This window comes from Notamacropus eugenii, chromosome 4 (assembly GCF_028372415.1).
Source record: "Notamacropus eugenii isolate mMacEug1 chromosome 4, mMacEug1.pri_v2, whole genome shotgun sequence".
NCBI classification, from domain to species: Eukaryota; Metazoa; Chordata; class Mammalia; order Diprotodontia; family Macropodidae; genus Notamacropus; species Notamacropus eugenii.
In genome coordinates this window covers 216,926,401-216,950,385 of record NC_092875.1, presented here as the reverse complement: position 1 = coordinate 216,950,385, position 23,985 = coordinate 216,926,401, and the positions used below count along the sequence as shown (strand labels likewise).

The window sequence follows — 23,985 nt, the reverse complement described above, 5'->3', positions numbered from 1 at the left end:
CAAAGCTTCTCTTGCTCCTCTAGATCATTAGTGAGATACAAAAATAATTAAGAAACTCTTTCATAGAACTTATAGTCACATTTTTAATATTGAATATCCTCTAAGCTATGTTCTAGGTGTTTTTCCATTGCTCAAACTTCCTACCTACAATTTTGTGTCTATTTATTATTACCTGTTTAAAGTGATAGGTGATTGCCACCCTTGTCCTCCTTCTTTACTTCCACATATCATTTTGATACCACCTAGAATATGATTATTTTTGGCCATGGCAATTCAAGAAACATTCTAAAGAGAGGTGTGGGGGTTGTGATCCACAATGGGAAATGAAGTGCCCATAATAGCTACCATTTACATAGCACTTAAAGATTTGCAAAGTGCATTATGTACGTCATCTCATTTGATCCTCAAAACTCTACAAAGTAGGTACTCGGAAAACTGAGGCAGAACAAGGTTAAATGATTACTAATGTTATACAACTAGAAAATGGCTAAGATAGGATTTGAACTCCAATATTCGTGACTTAAAGTTCAATTCATTATGTCACTTAAGTGACTAGTATCAATGAAATCATAGATCTCTGAAGGTTATAGGTATTAATTAAAATCCATAATCTTTTTTCTTTTTCCCCAGACATCATAAATCAATAGTTTTCTAACATGAGTAAAATGTTTCAATAAAGACCATACAGTATCAGAATTAAGGTCCCTATGGACAATGGATGTATTTAAAGAAAATAAGTAATTAATTTATTCTTTAGCCCATGACATAAATGTATTCTATAATGCCCTATGTCAATATGAATATTCTTGAGAATTTGTCATTAGTTCAAATTAATGCTAATTAAGAATCTCATTCCCTTAAATCTGCTCTCTTTTAGATCCCCTGATTTTTTGCTGATATTTATTTGATGGAGGTAGTGGTGGTGGTAGGCTGTTTTTGTTTTATTTTGCTTTTTCCATATCTGGGCCGAGATTGCAAGGGATTAATTAAACCTTTAAAAATTTCAAAGAAACTTTAAATAGTAGAGCAAAGATATTCTCTTCATACATGTCCCTTGCTCCATTCTCACAGGATGTGTGACACAGGAGAAGGACTATTCACATTTCAAACAAGGGAAGGAGAAATGATCTATCAGAAGGTACACTCTGCAACCCTGGCGATAGCAGAACAACATGAACGACTGATGCTAGAGATGGAGCAAAAGGCCCGGGTAAGAACCTCTTTCTGTACTTTAGATATTTGGAACATTATGTGTGTGGTGTGAGCAAATCTGTGCTTTTTAGAAGCAAATTCTTATTTCAGGAGCACAGTAATGAGTCCACGGGTATAACACTATCCCCTTACCAGGTATGCAGTAGTTACAGACGTTATTAGAAATAGCAACCTAATCCACTATACTTCCCTATGGAAATGCTCACTCTTGGATCCCTAAAATGGAACACATCAAATGAAACAGATAGTAGGTGGAAGAAGAAATGGAATCCACTACTTGTGACTCAAACTAGACAATTTTATATAGGAATATAAAGCTTTAATTATATATAACAAGCAGCTAGGTGGTACAGTTGATAAAGCTCTGGGTGTGGAATCAAGAAGACAGGTCATTTGACCTCTGACTCTTATTTGCTACATGATCTTGGGCAAGTCACTTAACCCTGCTGGCTTCAGTTTGTTTGCCTCAGTTCATCATCAGCTGGAGAAGGAAATACAAAACATCCCAATGTCTTCATGAAGAAATCCCCAAAAGGGGGTCACAAAGAATTGGGCATGACTGAAAATAACTAAACAACAAGTGTTACCCTTTTCTGATCACCCTTTATGCTCAGGCTATTCTATTTTCTCAGTTCTGGGGTCAATATTGCCAAGCTTGGAGCTTGTTATATTCAGTTTATAGAGAGAAATACACACACACACACACACACACACACACGCACACACACTCGCATACACACACAAACAATAACAAAGTAATGCATTGTTTACCCCATGAGGAAATTGTGCCCTATCTAATTTTAGAAAGATACCTTCATTGCAATACTGAATTTTTACCAAAGGGATAACAAGACACGAGAATCACTACAGTTAATAAGTTACCATTGTAATTATTACTGTAAGAAAATTATTCACAAACTTTCCTCTCAATGATTTTGAAGAAAGGAAAAGGGAATAACTTGTGGTTATAGCTGCAGTTGACAGTCTCCCTCTTTTATTTAGGTCTCAAATATAAATAGTAGGTGAAATGAAAGAGCCAGGGTGACCCTATAAGTTATGACTAGTTCCTTGCTAAATAAGAAAAGAAACAAAGGAAGGAAGGAAGGAAGGAAGGAAGGAAGGAAGGAAGGAAGGAAGGAAGGAAGGAAGGAAGGAAGGAAGGAAGGAAGGAAGGAAGGAAGGAAGGAAGGAAGGAAAGAAGGAAGGAAGGAAAAAAGGAAGGAGAGACTATTTCTAATCCAATTTACTGTGACTAAATTTAAGTCCTCGTTATGTGTTGATCTGATAAAAAATTGATTCTCAATTATGTAATATTTTTAAAAAATATGGAAAGTATTTTAAAATTCAAAAATAAGGAAAGGAGTCTCACAAGTGGTGTTCTGACCCTCTGTTCATTTTAATATTTTAAATTTGTCACCTAAAGCCATTCATTTGAATATTTATGGATTAAGTAAAGACCAACATGTTGCTGAAAATTTTAATCACCTTGAATGCAGAGAGAGAACTAGTGTTATTACTGAGATTGTGAATAGTTAACTTTTATCATTCATGAAGGAAATTTTCCAATAAACTGCTTCATTCTTTAAGATGTTAACAAGAACACACTTGTCTCTCTCCTATAATGATTATTGGAAGAGATGCCTTATGGAAGAGAAAATAGTCTCATCAAATACGATGTAGAGGTGATTCTCATTTAGGTAGAAGTGTAATGAAATGGTAAATAAAGTCCCATGCAGTTCTGAAATTCTGTGATTCTTCAATTATGATTTATAAAAAAATATTGGGTTACTTCATAAATTATCCAGAATATTATATCCTGGGTGAAAATATTATTTGTACTACGTTGGAAATTAATTCATATATTTGTATAATAGCATGTTCAACCTGGATTCATTTGAATTCTCTTGAAAAACTGATTTTTTTTGACCCAGCTGAATAAATGCATCCTTCTATTATCTGCATAAGTTTCTTCAGCATTTTCTTCAGATCAATTACAACCGCACACAGACAAAACTCATAACTCCAGAACAAACCCATTTAGTTTTGCTCCCATGATAGAAGTTCCTTGAATTATCCAGTTCAATACAATTTAATCACTCAGTATAATTTCATCCCTATCTACTATAGATCCAATCCTGCCAATGGTGTTTAATAATTCCAAAATTTGCAACGGTTCTGAAGACAGAATTCAAATGAATTATTCCCAACCTATGGTTTAAAGACTCCTCCTGGAATTGCCATTGATTTGTTGATCTGAAATTCCCCAAACCAATTTCTTTCATTTAAATAAAAATTCATATTTTCAACAGAATCAAAAGGAGGTAATTGGTCAATGTGATATAGTGAAAAGAGTGCCAGACCTGGAGACAGGAGACCTGCATTTGAGTTCTGACCCAAACTTTACTAGCTATGTTTCTTTGGGAAATTTAAGTTCCTGATACTTTATTTTCCTCATCTGTAGAATGAGGTGATTAGACTTGGTGTTTTCTAAGGTCACTCCTGGCTCTAAATCTGTGTTCTTTTGATACTCTGGAATGAAATATCTGTATTACCAATGAGGGCGGCAGGGTGGAGAGGGGAGAGGAAGAGGAGGAGGAAGAGGAGAAGGAAGAAGAGGAGGCATCTTTCTAGTATTGCATGAAATATTTTTAAAAACCTGTGTAAGATGTCAAATGTTAATTTGGGGTATATTACTAATAATATTCATATGTATGAAGCATTTTAAAGTTTACAAAGCAGAACTCTTATTACAGTAACACTGTCAGGTAGATAGTAAAAATATAATAATAATAATGTTTTTCAGAAGAAGAAAACAAACTACAAAGGGCTTTAAGTGACTTTCCTATGACCACATAGCAAGTAAATATCGGAGGTATTACTCAGATCCAGGTCTTCCCATACTATGTCAAGCACCATTTATCTTTCTGAAGAAAATTCATTAACATCCTAGGGAAATAGCAGATTTGATATAAAAGAAAATGATAGGGAATAAAAAATGATTTTAAATGAATAGTGCTGAAAAGAAGGAAATCACATCTATTTTGCTGCCTTTGAATTAGATAAAAATCACTGTTTAGAAGGATAAAAACATTAGAGATTTTATACTTTAGAATCTTTTTCATATCCATCTATAAGACCAGTTTCTTAATTTGTTACATATTAATCAGTGAGAGATAGTGTGGTGAAATGGAAAGAAAAATTCCTTGAAACAGGAAAGTTTGAATTTCGATCTTGCCTATTAGCCATACAAGCTTTGTGACCATGGGCAAGTCAAAAATTCTTAGCACTATAGCCAAATTTTCGAAGACCATAATTACTTAGGCTTGCCATGTGCACTGTTTGAGGGAATTTCTACCTCCAGTGTTCCCTTGAACTCATTAAATCACATCTTGACTAGAAAAGGATATATATAAAACATCTGCTATAGTTCAACTCTGTGAAAGTTACCATTTAAAATATATATATATATATATGTATATAGGGCAATATTCAGATGTCAGTCAAATTAATGAGGTTAAATTATGATGATATTATTAAGGTCTTTAATTATGTGTAAAAGGTTTTTATTGTTTCTCATTGTTATGTCTAGTCATCATCACCAAGGACTGATTAAATCTCTGGGTAGCATTTTATTCACCCAGGATGTCATAGAATAGAGCTACCCTTTTGTGCTAGGTGTGTGTGTGAAATTGTTCTCTTCTCCCAATACAATGTAAGCTCTTTGAAGACAAAGATTATTTTATCTTTTTCTCCATAACCTTAGAACTCAGCACAGTTCCTGGCACATAGAAGGTACTTAAAAATGCTTATTGATTGATTTATTGAGCGTATAAAATAGCCAAGGAACATTTTCCATGTCAGTTGACAGGAGATTTAGAGAGACATGAGGACAGACCAGAAACAAGAAACCTGAAAGGAGACTTGAATTCTGGGAGAAATGGGTACCGGTAAACGCTGCGCTTCTATGTATTCTCCTCTAGGGACAATATTCTTAGTTTCAGCGTTAGAGAGGCAAGAAAAAATCCTCATGACTTGAGAGATGAGAATTGTCTAGTGGGGAACCACACGGCTAAGTGAGAAAAGTTCCTAGACTCCAAGTTCCTGTATGACAAAACAATGAAAGAACCAATGGTGGTAGTCAGGAGCTGTGTAATGGTAAGAGTTCTTGAAGTGCCTTCTAGCAAAATATCAGAGTTGAAGAATACCAATCTTCAGGAGGGTTTATGGAAAGAATAACCATAAGACCAAGTGAGAGGGTACCTGAACCCCAGCCTTCTGAAGGAGGAGTAATAGTCCTGAACTTCAAGATCTGGGGTGGAGAGAAAATGGTGGAACATCCCTCTCAGAAATGGCAGAGGCCAGAAGCCTCTACGATTGAATTTATGTCATATAAACTGAGAACTTGGAGGTTCTGGACCATGATTTACATGAGGCAGAATGTTGTGGTAGATAGAGCTCTGGAAGATCTGAATTCAAATCCTATCTCTGACACTTCCAGTAGTAAGAATATGGGAAAAAATAATCTCTTTGAATCCCATTTCTTCTTGTATAAAATGGGCAAAATAACACTTGTAGCACCTTCCCAATGAAGATATTTTGAAAAACAAATGAAATGATGACTATAAAATATTTTACAAACATCCATTCTAGAAACAATAATCACTATCAAGAGATAAAGAAGACATAATCTGTTCCCTGAATAAAGTTTGAATATAATTGGATCAAGAAATCTATATTCCCCGGAAATACTTTTTATCAATGTCAAACTATTTAGCTGATTAAATAATAATGTAAGATTTCTTAGCAATGTTTTTCATAACCAGATATGTGTGATAATATCTATGTTAGAAACTGATATCTAATGGAAAAACCACAAGGGACCTTGTATTAAAATGACAGTGCTTCAAACTTAATCTAATTCAGTGTGTAGCATCACAGTATTGATACTGGAAAGGAATTTAGAGGAAATTTAGTCCAGATGCCTCACTCTATACAAGAGTAAAGAAACTCAGAAAGGAAAAAGAGATTTTCCAAGATCGCAGATTTAGAAGAAGCAAGATCTGAACTTGTCTTCGGATTCCTAATCTACTGCCATTTCCATTATGTTATGCCAATCACCCACTGTGTGAAAGGCCAGGCTATGCAAGTTCTGAGAGATACAAAGATGGAAAACAGCTTAGTCCTTACTCTCAAGGATTTACAATCAGGTGGAAAGAATTAAACTTATACAGGAATTAATTTGAGTAAGTGAATAAATGCAAAGGAAAATCAAAAAGATCAAGGAAAAGAGTTAGAAACTGAAAAAAATAATTTTCCAGAGATAGAAGAGACTTCATAGATCATCTAGGCCACGATTCTTTTTTTCTTCATTAACAAACCAAAATCCAAAGAGTCTAAGTGACTTGCTCAGGGTCACACAGGTAGTAGGTAATAAAACATATTTTTAAAAGCAGGTCTTTCTGTAATCCATTCCCTGTACTACCATGCATGAAAAAACTTCATGGCACCTGATCACATAACATCTGAGTTGAAATAAGAGGTGGGAGGTGGAAAGGTGCCTATTCCTGGCATATGTATATGAAGTCAGAGACATGGAAAAGAAAAAGAGAATGAAAAAGGATAATTAGTCCAACTTGGCTAGAGCATTGAATGTGTTACAGAGAGTACCATGAAATAAGACTAGAAAATGAGTTGAAGGTTTTGAGGGTTTTTAATGTGAGGTCAAGGCATTTGTATAGTATTCTATGGACAATGCAGTGCCAGGGGATTTTTCTTATCAAGATGGGCAAGTGAAGTGATTGAACTTGTACATTAGTTAGATGATTTGAACATTGGAGTAGTTAGAGTTGACAGGGGAGATCAGTTAGGAACAGTATAGGTAAGAAGTCATGAAGACATGAACTAGAGTGAAAATAATAGAAGTGAACAGGGAGGACTAGATTTAAGAGATCTGATTGGAATGAAAGGAGTAAAACAGCAAGGAAAAAACTTGAAAGCTTTACCTATATACCCTATGTGTCAGGGCAGCCCACACAATTTGGCACCTGAATGCAAGATGTGACCCTGCACTCTCTCCTTGGGTTGGCTTAAGCACCCCAACCTGCCCTCCCATTATCAGGTCTGAAGTTCTCAGAGATGGACCACCACAAGGGTAGAACTCAAATTCTCTCAGCCTCCTAAGGGTAAATTTATTGTGGAAGAGAATACATTTCTATTATAAGACACTCATGAGCCCCCATTAGTATAATTCTAATACATTCAAATATATTCAATATTGAATATATTCAAAATCACTCACCACGGTAATGTAACTCTTAAACATGAAACACTTAATAATGAGGCAAAAGAAATAAATATAACAATATAATCATTCAATAAATGGAGTAATAAGCAATACACCACAGTTCACTTATAAATCTGGATCACACTCTCCTGCCAGTTCATATACTATTAATGGTCAAAGTGGACAAACACAGAGAGACGTAAAGAAATGAGGGAGGAAAGCCTATGTCTTTGGGGCATCTGCAAGCCCTGATGTCTATTGTTCCTTCAAGAACAATCTCTACTAGTCGCTTCTCTTCCTAATCTTCATCCACTTCCTGCTAAACAAATCTTCTCTTCTTTTGCTCTTGAGCTGATAAAACCATGCCAAGCTCACTTAATTCATATTTAATTTGCCATTAATTCACCAAAAAATTCACCAATAGAAGGGTGCAGAGAAAGTAATTCATAATTACCAGTAAAAGGATGCAGAGGAAATGCTACATTTTTAATAAAAATAAGCAATTCCCTTAAGCCAGAAAAGTGCAAAACTACTCCTGTTGGCTCTCTAAATGATGCACAAAAATTCAGCCAGCTGCTCACTCAACTATATTTTGTGTTATCCAATTAGCATCTGTATCTTCTTATAAAAAAAATGTCCTCAGGTTGGCTTTCTGGGAAATATAAACAAGCTCAGTCAGATAGATCTTCACTCAACAGAAAGCTGCGTCATATCCATGTTCATAAAAAAACATCTCCTAAGCAAATATTCCCCCTCTGTTTTTCCCTCTCAAATAAGAGGGGGACATCAGAGAGCAACCAGTCACTTCTGAGAGACTTCCCCCCTCTCAAATTATAGATGGGGTTGAGGGATGACAACTCTCAGTGGAATGCACCTCTACTCCAGTCTGTAGACTCCCTGCCTTTTCTCCAGCCAATCCAAAAAGGAGTATTTTTCTTCCAATCAACAGCTTTCCAAGTAAAGTAAGTGAAGTTATCCTATCACTTCACTCTTCCTGCTAGCATCTTTTCACTCAGCTTCTGTTGTCTTCTTAATTGCTGCTGATAGCCTCTTAACTCCCCACCATCTGGGTTCTTCACAGCTTCTAATGGCTCAAATTAGAACTGACTGGTGGTCAATGACTCATCTTTCCCTTATGAGATAAACCTCACAAATCCAACTGTCTCTCACTTATGAAACCAATAATCCTTATTTAATATCCTCCACAGTTTCCAAAGAGTTGTTTGATTTACAACACTGTGTGTTTTAACCTCACAAGCTTTAAAAAGTCACATGCAAATGAGCTGAGGGAACCACAATACCCTTCAACATCAGTCATTTCTCTGCCCTTAAACAGAATCTCTCTGTGTTCTATTTAATCTTCATAAACGTGTTTCTCCTTAATGGAAAAACTGTGTTTTTTCTCATATGAATTTTAACAGATTTTTTTTTAGTACAACATTTCTTTTTCTATGCTTTTCAACAACTGAACTGTATGCATATATAAAGGTCAATACCTTATTCCTTAGAGATGGAAAGAATAGTTATAGCATCACCAAAAGTTGGGAAGTCAGGAAAAAGGTCATATTTAGGTTGAAGGATTATCACTTCAATTTGTGTCATGTTGTGTTTGAAGTTTCAAGTGGATCTCCAAGAAAAGATATCTAATAAGCCATCAGAAAATTAGGTTTCGAGCTCATTTTATAGTTATATTTTGGAATTATCTACAGAGGTCATAATTGAAGCCACAATAGCGAATAAGATTGCTGAAAGTGTTTAAGAAAGTTCATCATAGGACCTTGAGCAACATACAAATTACAATAGGAGAAGCAAGAATAACTAGGTGTGGTACCAATGCAATATTCACAGCACCTACGGTGACCATGAATATCCTGGCACAATTCTGACTCACAAAATACCTCAGACTCTCCACAGGGAAGACAGAACCAAAACGTTTGTTCAGACACCAGAAAGCCAAATCCATCATAGTAACAAAAATCTATGCACAATGACAATGCAGAGAACCCATGCTAGGCTTCCCACAAACCAGCTCCATTAGAACAAATCACAAGCAGGCTCTCTTAAACAAAATCATAAACAAGCCCGTTTACTCATGATAGCCAGCAGCCTACAGCCTTCCTTGCTGATTGCTCTCTCATTAATTTCCTCTCAACTCTGTTCTAGCTTGATCTCTTCCTATTCCACCCTTCTTGTTCCACCCATTCAACAAACTCCTCCCCCCATAGGCTCCATGTGACTCAGACTCATGTGACTCAGGCTTCCATGTGACCCAAGTAGGCTACATGGGCCTATTAATAAATATGAAAGATCTCCCCATTTAAATTACCCTTACATTAGGAAAATTAGATGGGTAAAGAATTGTGAACCTGAGAGGAAGGGAGTTAAGAGAGAGTAGACCAAATATTGCACGTAAAATTATAGTGCTGAACTTAAAGTCATGGGACCTCAGCTCAAATCCACACTCTGTGACCTTGAGTAAATTATTTAATCTGTTTGTACCTCAGATTCTTCATCTGTGAAATGAGGTATTGGGCAAGATAACCTCTAATTCCTTTACAAGTCTGGAGCTATGATGATCCCATGCTATCATGGAAAGCAAGAATGGAAGCAGTATTAAAATCACATTAGCTTCCTTTGCTAACTATTTTCAAGTATATGGACTATATCATTGAAGATGGATTAGACTTATTCTTCTTGACTCCAGTCCAGGACCAAAAAAATAGGAGATGCAAAGAGACAAATTTGGACTCAGTATGGAAAAAAAACTTTCTAACTTTTAGTTATTAAAAAATAATAAAGCTCCATCAAGTATAAGTGAGTTTCTCCCCACTAGAGGTTTTCTGGATGATGTCAAATGACCACATCATTTGCATACTGTAGATACTCATTCAGGAATTCCAGTGATAATAAATGGTCTTTGAGGTTCCTTAGCTTCTGTGCTTGGACCATTTTGTTGAATGTGTTCTTTTAATCTCTACTGGCAGCAACCGCAGCAGCTTTTGCAGGGAATCTACAGCTTATGCAACATTCAAACCAATGGAATGTACAGAGGCTGTGCATTATCTTACAGAAATTTAATTAATAAAATTCACCAAAAACTAGTCTCTCCAGAGCTTTAGTCCACATCACAAAGATTGTTCTTACCTTCACTACTGTTGTCATTCAGTCATTTTCAGTCATGTCCAATTCTGCACAACTCCATTTGGTGTTTTCTCTGCAAACATACTGGAGTGATTTTCCATATCCTTCTCCATCTCATTTTACAGTTGAAAAAACTTGGGCAAACTGGGTTAAGTGACTTGCCCAGGGTCACATGCCTAGTAAGTGTCTGAGACTAGATTAGAACTCAGAAAGATGAGTCTTCCTGACTTTAGGCCCAGTACTCTATCCACTCTACCACCTAGCTAACCAGTCTTCACTATTACCAATGTGTAATACATTTTTTTTTACTTATTTCAAAAATGAGGAAATTGAGCCACATTTCATTTCATGCATTGCCATATTTACAGAAAGCATTCTGCACACTTTGACTTCCTTTGGGATAGATAGTATTCATTATAAATTCCTGTCATAAATTTCCCAATGTGATTTGTATTGGTGATATCTCATATATCTCAAAAACAAAGCTAAAATAATTGAATTTTGGATTTTCCTTGACATGTTCTGAAACAATGAATATGGAATTAAATAATGAAAGAAATTTTTGTCTTTTTTTCTTATCTTCAAAAAAATAATTTAAGGTCTTTAAATACCTACTAGACATTGCCCTAAGCAAAATAGTTTTAAATGTCCACAGCTAAGATAGAATATGATTCTGGCAGTGAGATTCACTAGGTAGTGTTAGGACTTGGAGTCAAGAAGGCTAGGATTCCTACTTCAGAAACGTACTAGCTACATGACCCTTGGCACATTATTGACCTTTAGTTTAGTTATTTTGAATCATATCTGACTCTTCATGGCCCCTTTAGGGGTTTTTCTTAACAAAAATAGTGCAGTGATTTGCCATTTCCTTCAGGAACTGAAGCAAACAGTGTTAAATGATTTATTCAGGGTTACAGAGACACCAAGTATCGGAGACCATATTTGAACTCAGGAAGATAAGTCTTCCCGACTTCAGACCCAGTGCTCTACCCACTGTACCACTTAGTTGCCCCTCTCTCAATCTAAACATCCTCAGCTGGAAGATGGGGGAAATAATAGCACCTGGTTCACAGAGTTGTGCTAGGGATCAAATGAGATAATATACTCATAAAGCACTTTACAAACCTTAAAGTGCTATTTAAACGCTAGCTGCTGTTATCTCAGAAATATAAAGAGCATGGTACAAATGAAAAGATCATAAAAGGAAAACTCTGAGTAACTGAAAAACCAGTAAAAGCCCCAGGGAATAGACAATGAAACTTATCTTTGTCTTATCTCCAGAATGGCAGGGGGCTGCTAGAGAAGAATGATGTATGTATTATCACAGTGGTCAGTTAATTAGGTATTTTTGCTTAACTGTTTTCTTTGCTATAAACATAAATGGGACTATTCAAAGGAATATTCAAGTGGGGGCTGGGCAGGCAGAGTATTTCCAGAAACGATAACCAAAAGCATCTTCAATAAAATGTGTATGTGAATGCATATATGAATGAGGGTAGAAAGTCTTGGAAGTTGTGTTCTGATGTTATCCAAAAAGTAATAATAAAAAGAATAAAACTTGAGTGTCACTGGTACTTTTGAATGAATATTATAGGAGTTTGAATAATTTAAGGTGTGGAATTAAAGAGCCAATGATAATATATATTGCATTTTCTATTTGCAAATTTAAAAAGCAACATTTGGCTTGTCTCTGTTCAGGGGAAATCACTGTGCTTCAAGTTGTGAGTAAATTGTCTGTACAAGCCTTAAGGACAAACATCATCTGTATCTGAAATACCAGCTGGGTGGCAACCCTATTTCTAACAGCCTGGAAAATACTATGGGACTTGCCAGTACTGCTGTTGTCACGATCTGTCAGTCCAATATCTTTCCAGTTCCCAAAGATCTGTTGAGAAAGGAGAAAGAGCTCAGGGAGGGGGGCGGTGGAAAAACTTTCTCTACCCAACAGCCTATTTCTTTGTGATTACTCTCATTTTTTATAATAGCTTATATGTATGTAGTCATTTTAAGTTCCAGAGCACTTTGTATTCAAATTTCTCATTTTCACTTCATTGTTAACTCATATTTCAGAAGATCCCGGCATTAGAAATAAAAATTGGCAAATATAATATGCAAAAGAAATGTGTTATATGCACACATTTAGAAGGGAAGGGAGATGTTATGTGCCAACAGCAACTAATCCTCAGACTGAGAATAAAGTTTGTTTCATGTCAGACGGAATGCAACATATTTCTTATGAAGGGAAGGTGTCAGGTTGTCTCACTACAAGATTCCCAGATTTTACAGCTAGAAAAGACTTTAGAGATTGAATCAAACTCCTTTAATTTACAGATAATAAAGTTGAGGGCTATAGAAGTTAAATGGTTTGCGCAGGGCAAGATCTTAAACACTAAAGCCAGAATTCAAACTCAGTTATCTGATTCCAAAGATAGTTGTCTAATAGGCATAAACCTGTAAGATAAATTCCAGTAAGGAGGAAAGGATACACAATGCACAAGAGAAAAATGGAAATAGAATTGAGTGTAAGAGGAAAAAAAGGAGATGAGAGGATGAATACTAATTTTATATAAAATTAATTTTAAGAAATAATTAAATGAACCTATCCTTAAGCTCTCTCAAATTTTGCCACATCTCACAAATTGTTCATATTCTTTTTAATATGTTTAATGTTCATCAAATTCAACATCTCAGAAAAGATGTCTTTATTATCTGTTGAGTTACACAAACTAAGAAATATCAGTAGCTGACAGAGTCATTGGTCATATTGCCTACATAGTAAAATGTTGATAGCATACCATATTCTTCTAGCTTCTATTCTCTGCATATACAGTTCTGTTGAGCTGAAAGAATTTTTCATATCCTCTCCCTTTGTCCCCCAGCCCACCTGATTGCCCTTTCCCAGCTGTGAAGGCTAAAAGTAGTTTTTTGTTTAATTTTCTAAATTGAATTTTTTTCAATCAGGAAAAATCTTCCTTATCTCCTTGGCATATACCTCCCAAGTGAGGAAGAAATAAAGGGGGGAAAGCCTGTTATAATCATGTCAAGTCAAGAGTCAGTCAAATTGAAGTCAAGGAAAAGGAATTGCTACATGGGCCATTATACGTGTGTGTGTGTGTCTGTGTGTGTGTCTGTGTGTGTGTGTGTTTATACAGAGAAGAGAGGGAAGGAGAGAAATAGAGAATAGAAAAGTAAAAGTGCTGAAATATAGATAAATGATGTAGGTACATAGATAGATAATAGGTAATCTTCATGTCTTCCTAGATTTCTCTGAAACCATTCTCTTCCTCATTTCTTATTGTGCTAGAATAATATCCTATCACATTCACATACAATGCCTTTTTCAGCTATTCCCCAATTTATAGACACCTTCTCAGTTTTTAATTCTTTGCCAACATAAAAAACTATAAATATTTATGCACATTCTTAGTTAAAGTTTGTTTTGCTTAGGCTCAATCCCTTCCTTAATCTGCCTTTCCTTGACTATACACAGAGGGACAGAGAGAGAGTCTTTTGGAATACTGCATTCTATACTCTGTTTCTTTAGAGTTGTGGCTACTAAGTCATGTATGATACTGACAATGAGTCCATGGCTTCTTGGGACTTCAATTTTTCACTTCTGAATGTTTGGAATAGTTTTCTTTGACTTGGAAACTGTGATTTTTAGCTAAAGTATTTCTAGGAATTTTATTTTAGGGTTACTTTCAGAAAGTGACCTGTGGATTTTTTTTATAAGAGGTCTGAATGGTTTTCTTTTATGGTTTCTTGAAATAAGATTTCTATATTTATTTTTTGGCCACAGCTTTCAGGAAGTTCAATGGACAATAAATTTTTCCTCCTCTATCTGTTTGCCAGGTCAGTTATTTTTACTGTTAGATACCTTACACTTTCTTCTCTTTTTTTTTTTAGTCCTTAGACTTTGTTTTAATATTTTAATTGTCTTGTAGAGTCATTGGCTTCTATTGGGTCCATTCTAATTTTCAGATATTTTGCTGTTCAAGCAAAGTTTTATATTGTTTGCACCAAACTGTTAATTCCCCTTCCAATTCTTTTTACATAACTCATTTTCTTTCTAATTTTTCCCCTCTACAACTCACATTTCATTTATAAAAAAAAAAAACAAAAAACATTTGAAACTCTTTCTTTTTTTTTTTATTTTTTAATGTTTAACAATCACTCCCATACAATTGCGATTTTATCCCCCCCACATACCCCTCACTACCCCCCTCCCTCCCCACGACTGCATACAATTCTGTATAGATTCTACATATACTTTCCTATTGAGTATATTTTCACTATAGTCATGCTATGTAGTCAGACTAAGATGAATGAAAGAAATCGTATAACAAATCAGAACATGATACACAAACACATACACATACACAGACATGATCTGCTACATTATGTGAGTGACTTCCATTATTTCTCTCTCTGAGTGTGGAAGGCATTTTGCCTTGAGAACCACCATTGGGATTTTTTTTTTTTTGTAAGAAGTTCTTGTGTTATTACAAAATTCTAAGTCTACCAGAAAAAACTCTCACACACTGTGGTCATTGCTGTGCATAAAGTTCTCCTGGTTCTGCTCCTTTCACTCAGCATCAGGTCATATAAGTCCCTCCAGGCCTCTCTGAAGTCTTCTTGTTCATCATTTCTTATGGCACAATAGTACTCCATTACATTCATATACCACAATTTATTCAGCCATTCCCAAATTGATGGACATCCCCTTGACTTCCTGAAACTCTTTCTAAAAACACTTGCTTCATTTCTTCCAAGAATTCTTGTTGATTTTGGGCCCAAACTGTATTTTTCTTTGAGGCTTTGCTTGTAGATATTTTAGAATCATTCTCTCCTTCAGAATTTGAGTCTTAATTAGCTGTTACCATTATAACTCTTTATGGTGAGATTCTTCTTCTTTTTTTTTATTTGTTTATTTGCTCTTTTCTTAAGCCTACTTCCTGACTTTGAACTTTATATTATAGTCAGACACTTTGTACTTCTGGAGAGGATTTCCAGCTTGGTCCTAATTCTGCTTTCTCGGATATATTGAATCTTTTGTTATTCTAGGTTCTAACAGGTGTTTCAGACTAGTGACTTACAAGCTTTCATGAATCCCAAAGTAGTTTAAGCCAGGACAAAGTCTGTTCATTGCCTCTCTGGTTTGAGCTTTGCTAGTTCCTGACATGGGTCTGGATCTGAGCAACAAATAAGCCTGTCACACCTAGCATTAGGCCCCCTCCTAAGTCTTCCTTGGAGCTATGGTCTAGAATTAGGCACTTTCTGTACCCTACACAAGTTTAAGTTACTCTATGCTAGATCTAGTACCTCTTCTTGCTCTAGTATGCATTCTTTCCCTGAAGTGGAATACCCTCATCAGTTCTCTACTTCCTAAACCCCATCCCTAATGTCCACAGATCTCTAACTCCCTATGTTGACCTATGCCTGAAAAAAATGATGCCCTGTGCTTTTTTTTTTCTCTTGAATTTTCTGATCAGAATGAGATCTGGTACATTCTCTAAATCTATTAGGAGATTTTTTTTCTTGGGGAAGGGTGCAACAAGTTCTCTATTCTTCTTCCTGCTACTCATCCATCTTGGCTCTGATTCCTTAAAGTGTCATTTTAGCAACGGAAGTATGAAATGTTTTAATGCATTGGTTATCAATCCTAAACAAATTTTTGCTCTTTTAATAACCACTCTTTGGTCTCTCCCTAGAAATCAAAGCTAGTCTGTGCAAATCATAATCAATGTGTGTATGTGTGTGTGTGTGTGTGTGTGTTTGGAAATGATGTCCATGAAAGAGAACCAAATGTTAGAAAATTCAAACATAAAGATCTAATTTATGATGCTATTATGAAAGATAATAATTTGTTAGCTTAAGTAAGGATCGGTGCCTTCCCTCCAATTATCATGTGAAAAAAATTGAGGAAAGCTAGAACTACTGCTAGGAAATGTAGTTCAAATCTTCATATAATGCCTTTGTTGATACACAGTGATTATAATAAAACAACAGATCAATTCAAACAGGTGATTAGAATTGACACAGGAAGTTGTACCATGATCCTATTTGTTTGCTAATAGTAGTATGCTATTTTTAATATTAACAAAAAAATCCTGCATGTATTTATGCATCCAAATAAGATAAGTATGTGAGCATATATGCCTAAATACAATTATATGCATGAATATATGTGTGTGTAGACATACTTATATGCACACATTTTAACTCCATGCTACCTATCTTCAGACGTGCATAGACATAGACAAAAACATACATTACAGAAACAGAAAGAAAAAAATATTGTCCAGTCAACATAATGGCTTTGCTACATAATACAGTAATGAAAACTTCATTTACATTGCTTTCTTCCTATAAAATGTACATTGGATATGCTAGATGTCATTTCCAAAATGCTTCCTACATATTGCTTGGATCTCATCTACTCAAGTACATTTCATATTGTGAGGAGAAATGTCAGCCCAATACTAAAGAAATGTGAATTTCCATGGTAACAGATGCAATTTTATTTCTTTTGTTTGTAATGCTGGAACTGAACACCTCAAAAGAAACTTCAGAAGGATTGTTTTATTAAATAGTAACAATGGTTTTGAAAAGGCTATTCAGAATTATGCAGCACTCAGGCACTCAAATACAACCTATACCCTGTCCAATAACACAATCAACAAATGAATTAAAAAAAAAAAACTGCCTCTTTCCTGTAAGTATGGTATAGTGAAAGAAAAACAAAAATGTAGGCTAATAGTATGCTAAGCTCCAGTACTGTAGTTTATAGGAACTAGATTTGAGACTTATGGGAAGAGGATTAGGGGGTACATCTGATATGTTGCTGTAGGCTCAATTGTTATAAGTTATGAGATTTTTTAAGTGTCCTTACACGCATTTCATTGTGGTTTTGGAAAGGCAATTTACTACCACCCACTGCCACCATATATCATTTCTCTGTTATATCCACAGGCTACTTTCTACAATGATAATACCCATATGACCATCCTTATAAGTAACAAAGGCTGGTTATCAAGCTTTCCCTTATGCAAGTGTTTGGCATTTATTGTGCAAGTTAATAACTCTTTAGTAGTGTCTTCCCTCCAAGCACAGAAGGTTCGAATGTTTTCTTAAAGATTCCTTTAAGTCTAATTATTTCAGGAATTCAGGGAAAATATGTTTTACATACACAGAGTAGCCCTTTAAATATCTCTCTTTAAGCTGAAAATTGCATAAATAGATTGAATAGTCGTATTCAACCTGATTTATACATTTCAAATAGTACCAACAAGAATGGTTGCTCAAAGTGTTAAAGTAAACATTTATGCTAGAATCAGCATTCTCTGATCTCTTTGTGAAATGGAACTTATTTATGCTGGTTTGGCAGCAATTTGGGTTCATATGTGACTTAAAAGATATATTTTTAAATCATTTCCATTTTGCTTAAAGTGTAATGAAAACATAACTGCAAATTCTAAGTTTAGGTGACTTCTAGCAGCTTCCATTATGCAAGTTTGCAAACCAAACAGTGTATATAAGACTGATGTAAACTCAGCACACTCAGCAAGGTGTCTTTTTCTTAATTTCTTTCAATTTATCTTGAGTCATGTTCAAGATTAAGTGGGAGTTTCTCCTATCTAAGATTAAGTCAAGCCTGTGAGAAATCAATTGCCTATGAACATTCAAGCAACAAAATGGCCAGTTAAACCAGGCCAACCAATGTGATGCTTGACTGGATCCAACTCTCCAGGCTCCCTATTCCCTTACAATTTCCAAGATGTGTGTGGGCTTTTCTAAGCACCATTAAAGCCTTGAACCCATCCACAGAATGAAATGATATACAGCATTATGTCATCACCATTGTAAATTACCTTGCACAGTACCACAACTTTTTCCCCAACTCCCTCTATAAACTATGAACTACTTTGCTCCAATTTCCAAGGCACTAAGGAGAATCATTTTTAAGAAGGCAGTATATATACTAGAATCATATCCTAAAAAAAAAAGTGATAGCCTGGGAGCCAGGAGATAGTGGCTGTGGTCTTGACTCTGCATTAACTAGTATTTGTGTGTGTGCATGTGTGTGTGTGTATGTGTGTACTGCACCTATGTGTATATATATTGTGTCTGCAGGTACTGTAAGAATGATTACATATCTATATAAAATACATATAGACAGATAGATATTTATAGGTATATGTTTCTTGTGATAGAGTCAGATAATAGTCATATGAATTTCTTATTTGCTTTTCAAAGTTTCGCAAGATGCTAAACAATTTCCAAAATTTCCTCCTTAGTTAACTGAGTCCACTACGTTACTTGACAAAGGTATTAATGCCAATAAGGAAGTTCTTTTAAAAGTTCATAGAGCCATCAGATATAGAGCTGGAAAGATCCGTTGAAATTCTCTACTTCAGCTCCATTTTATAGGAAAGAAAATTTAGACTTAGAGAAGAAGAAGTAGATTCCTTAGTGTAACACAAGTTGCAAATAGCTAGATTCAAACTGATATCTCATGACACTCCATAGGAATGCTAAAACCATGAGTTTGACTTTGCTTCCCCCCAAAATTTAAGACAAATAATTACAAAGACCATTAAGAAATATTTTGCAAAGCACAAAGAGGCTGGACAGCTTTATTAAGAAAAAGTAACACTAGACTAACTTTATTTTTGCTTTTGGACAGAGTTATTGAACTGGTAGATCAAGGCACAGTTTACTGAGATTTTTGCCAAATATTTGACAGTTTTTCCTGTGGTCATCTTGTGTATAAAAGGAAAGAAGTAGGCTAGATAACAGTAGATAGTTAGCTGGATTCAGAACTGTGTGAATAACTAGAATAAAAGAGTGGTCATAAATGAATTAGTGTCAGTTTTGGAGTTCTCCAAAAGAGTGCCTTAGTGCTTCTCTGTGCTTTGCCTTGTACTATGTTTAAATATTTAACATTTTTTTTATCAGTGGCTTGGATAAAGGCATAGATGAGGTGCTAATAAAAATTAAAGATAATACAATCCTGAGAGGGATAGCTATCATGTTGGATAGCAGTCAGAATCAGTGAAGATCTTGACATTTATGATATGGAACCAAATCTAAGAAGAGGGAAATTAGCAAAGATAAATGCAAAGTATTAAATGTGGGTTCAAAAAGAGGGACTTCTCAAGCACAACACTGGGGAAACTGGAATAGCTAGGACATGATCTGAAAAATATGTGAGGAATATCAACTGTGATAAAGCTGCCCCCAAAGCTAAATCAGTCTTTGATCATATTAAAAGAAACCTGGTATATAAGCGATGAAAGTCCCATTATATTCTTCCCAGAACCCACAATATTTGGAATGGAGTTTTCAGTTCTGATTACCATTTTAAGGAAACAAATTGATAATCTAAAGAACATCCAAGACAAGTTGATGAGGCTAATGAAGGGCCTTGAAATTATGCCATTATAAGGATTAGTTGAAGAATCTTGGATTTTTTAGGCCGGACAAGATAAGACTTAAGGATCCATTAGTCAGGTCTTGATTAGTAGTTTTAATGATGTTTACAAATTTTATTTGGAATTTTATACATAATTACCAATGTTTCCTTCATCAAAATTATGTGTACCTAAAAAATGATGAAGGTAGAAAAGATAATAATTTGCTACTCTGTGCCTTGCATTTAAGTAGTTGATTTTCCAGTGGGCAGACTTGATTGCAAAAGTATCTTAGAATTCAGGAAGCATAATGCCCTCAGGCTATCCTCAAGGAGTCTGTTTGTATCTTTAACAAGCATTGTAACTATTACAAGTTCATCACCATTTAATAAACAGGGACCTGATTATTCACATCATGTTTGGTATGATCAGATCTCACTGAGTTATAATTCTTACAGCTGTCCAGCAGTGAAAAATATTGAATTCACTCACTGCATAAAGAAAACAATGCTCACCAAAGATCCATTTGCCCAGGAGGGCAGTGGTATGTCTTAACACTTCATTTATGGTGTATTCAGAGACGTAGATAATGAAAAAAAATAACAGTTAAGCCCTGGCCGTTAAAGCAGTCTCCCACTGATTATTCATGACTGCTCTATTATTTATTCACAGTACTGTCCACTGGAATTAATGTTCAACCACCCTAGCATTACAAAGCGGAGTTTGTTCCCATAATTGATAGGATTCTAAATCCATTTAAATAAGAGATTGCCTCTCAATAGATCTGTACACTGAGTATAATAGCATGGAAAATCAGTAATGTTCAAAGTAGGTCATGACAGTGGAAGATAAAGCTTTTATTTTCAATTTTATTGTGCCTACTTTCATTTTTATCCATGATGTTTAGTCATATACCTTATTTATAGGAGAAACCCTCCTATACTGCTCTTCTCTTTGCCCAGTCTCTTACCTGTGGAAGAAATTAGGATAGAATGTAGAGGGGTTAATGATTGAAGTGCTTTATTTTACATATGAAGAAACTGAGGCCCAGAGAAGTTAAGCAACTTACCTAAGGTTATAGGAGTAATACATATGAAAAATTGGAATTTAAAACTAAGTTCAGTAACTCCAAATTCAGAATTTTTACCACCATAGTCCACTTCTTCCCTTTCTTTCTTACTTTCCTTTCTTTCTCCTTCTTTCTTTCTTCCTTTTCTTTATGTTGATCTGAATTTATTTTACTCTCATTGGTAGATGTACTGATATTTAAGTATTTTACCTGAGAATGTCTTCTCTCCTTTTTACATGGTAGGTTCCTGGTGTGCCTTCAACTGAGTCAGACGTAATGTAACTTTCTGAACTACTGCAAGAATTCTGAGATCTGATTTCTCCCTTTTGGAAAACTGTAAGGTCACCGGGAATGAATTCTTTAGTAGTTACTTAGAATACATCTTCACTTGACAAGTGAACTTGTCACATCTCAGAACTTGAGATCATTTAACTTTTACAAAATAGTAGTAGAGAGTAAATCGGTCATCTTATCAATCTCCATGAGAAAAAAAAACACAAAAGAAGAAATCCTAGGAGGAAGAACACCCCCTGTCCAGAGTGTTCCAATAAAATAAAAAGCAAAGTGGTTGATCTGTGTGGACTCCCAAAAGCCATATCAATGGTACCTCCCAAACTCTCCCAAACTGAAGTTGCTTGTAGGGAGCATATAAAAGTAGAGAGAGCCATAGCCTTCAAAGTGATGTTTATTTGACTCGTACTACAGCAGCAAGGCTCATACCAGTAGGAAGGTAGTAAATAACCAACAGACGACCCTGATTGGAACAGGTATGTAATTCATGGACCACAACTTATAATGAGTGGCCCTTGCAGGACTTTCTTCAATAAGCATATTTATTTGCCTGTTACAAGATATTAATTAACTCAATAACTACTTATGAAGAGATTATAATCAATAGATTGCTCAAATTTTGTAGTTTAATTTTTGCTAAATATTTTCATCATAACTGCTGTCTGCACATTACATATAAAGGAAATAACACTTAGAGAGGGCAGCTAGATGGGGCAGCAGATATAATGCTGAACCTAAAGTCAGGAAGACTCATCTTCCTGAATTAAAATGTGACCTCAGACACATACTAGCCACAGGCAAATCACTTAACCTTGTTTGCCTCAGTTTCCTCATCTATAAAATGAATTATAGAAGGAATTGGCAAACCACTCCAGTATCTTTGCCAAGAAAACCTCAACTGGAGTCACAAAGAGCTGGATGTGACTGAAATGACTGAACAGTAACAACTCATGGAAATATAATGAGTTGTCTAGTAAGTTTCAATTCTGATCCTTTAACCTAGGTCTTCCTACTCTGAGTCTACAGATTGGGGCATTATACATAGAAGTATGTTACTATATTATATGTAATATATATTTATAGTATGATATTATGTTTATAATATATCTTACACATAATGTATAATGTATATATATAATACGTATCACATATTATATATATAATGTATTATATGTAAGGTTTCTTAGTGTTTTCCCCCTTTTAATGTTTCATGGTAAGCTTCAATTTGATATATTGTGGTCAGGACCCATAAAGGTGAGAAATTGGTCTTCCCATACTGAGACATCAGCATACTCATTTCCAGAGCCTTCTGGGTAGAATTCAAATAAAGATATGTGCTACCTTTCCATCAAGCATCTCTGATATAAACATTATAATGAATTTTTATTTCTTAGAGGGCCTACACAATATTTGTTATACACAATAAGCACTTTTTGAATGAAGTTAGATTTGAATATGCTACAAAATGTACAATTATAGCTATTTTTGCCTCTTTAAAAATTGTCTGCCTATATGTCATGGAAATATTTTCCTCTTTCATTGAAAAATATTGATTAAATAAAACAATCTATATCAAGCTCATCAATAGAATGACATTGAACTTCAATACTTACAGTGCTGATGAATCAAAATTCCAAGATACTTTAATAAAGAAGTAGCATATCTTTATCCAGAGACTGAGAAAAGAGATTAAGTGCCCAGTCAAAGCCTAGTATTCTTTACTGAATAAAGATTAGAACCATCTTGATACTTCTTGTTTTATCCAGTTGCTAAATTACCTATCTTCATCACCTACTTATAGTAAAATTAGTACATAATGTATTTTGCCTCATTTTCCACTTAAATGGGCTATGTTGATCCCAAAGCCAAATAATTTTTTTTATTTTTAGCATAGTTTGCAAATTTGATCTCTAACTGCATTATTCATTGTCATTCTCAATTTATTCATATATTTCATCTAATATTTGGAGATTGAATTGGAAAATTGTTACCAACTAGCAGAACGCTTTTATAGTCAAATAAATGAGATGGTCAGTTTCTCCAGTCTTATATTCATAATACAACTTTTTGGTAACACTGGAGCTACCTATCCATGTTTTAGTTCATGGAAATGGTAAATTATAAAGTGAGATACTAGCAGTATGAAACAGTAGCTCTAAAAGCAGACTTCATTAACTGAATAATGATGTAGCATCATAGGTCCAGAAGGGACCTCAGAGGTTGTTGAGTTCAACCCCCTCACCTTACAGATGAGGAAACTGAGATGCAAATAGCTTAAATGACTTATCCAGGGACAAACAGACAAAACCAAGAATTGACTTTTAATACTATGGACATTCCAGTGCACCACATTGCCATATATTATTGCAGTCAGAAAATATTTGGATTGTCATTTAAGAGATAAATTAGTCTTACTGCACTTGGTTCCAGAGGGTAAAACAAGAATAAATAAATGGACATTATAAGGAGACAGATTTTTGGCTCAATCTGAGTTGTCTGTTCAAAATGGAATGAGCTGCTTCATTGGTACAAATTACTAAAGAAATTCATGACAATGTTGGTTGACAACTAACAGG

At 35.0% G+C, this 23,985-nt stretch overlaps 1 protein-coding gene across 1 annotated transcript in view; it reads left to right on the top strand.

Moving 5' to 3' along the window:
* DOK6 (docking protein 6) overlaps positions 1 to 23,985 on the top strand; it is a 663,764-nt gene that overhangs the window by 490,359 nt on the left and 149,420 nt on the right. The window contains exon 6 of the mRNA XM_072604125.1: positions 1,072 to 1,210. Coding sequence (XP_072460226.1) covers positions 1,072 to 1,210 — 139 coding nt within the window. The remainder of the gene's footprint in view (positions 1 to 1,071; positions 1,211 to 23,985) is intronic.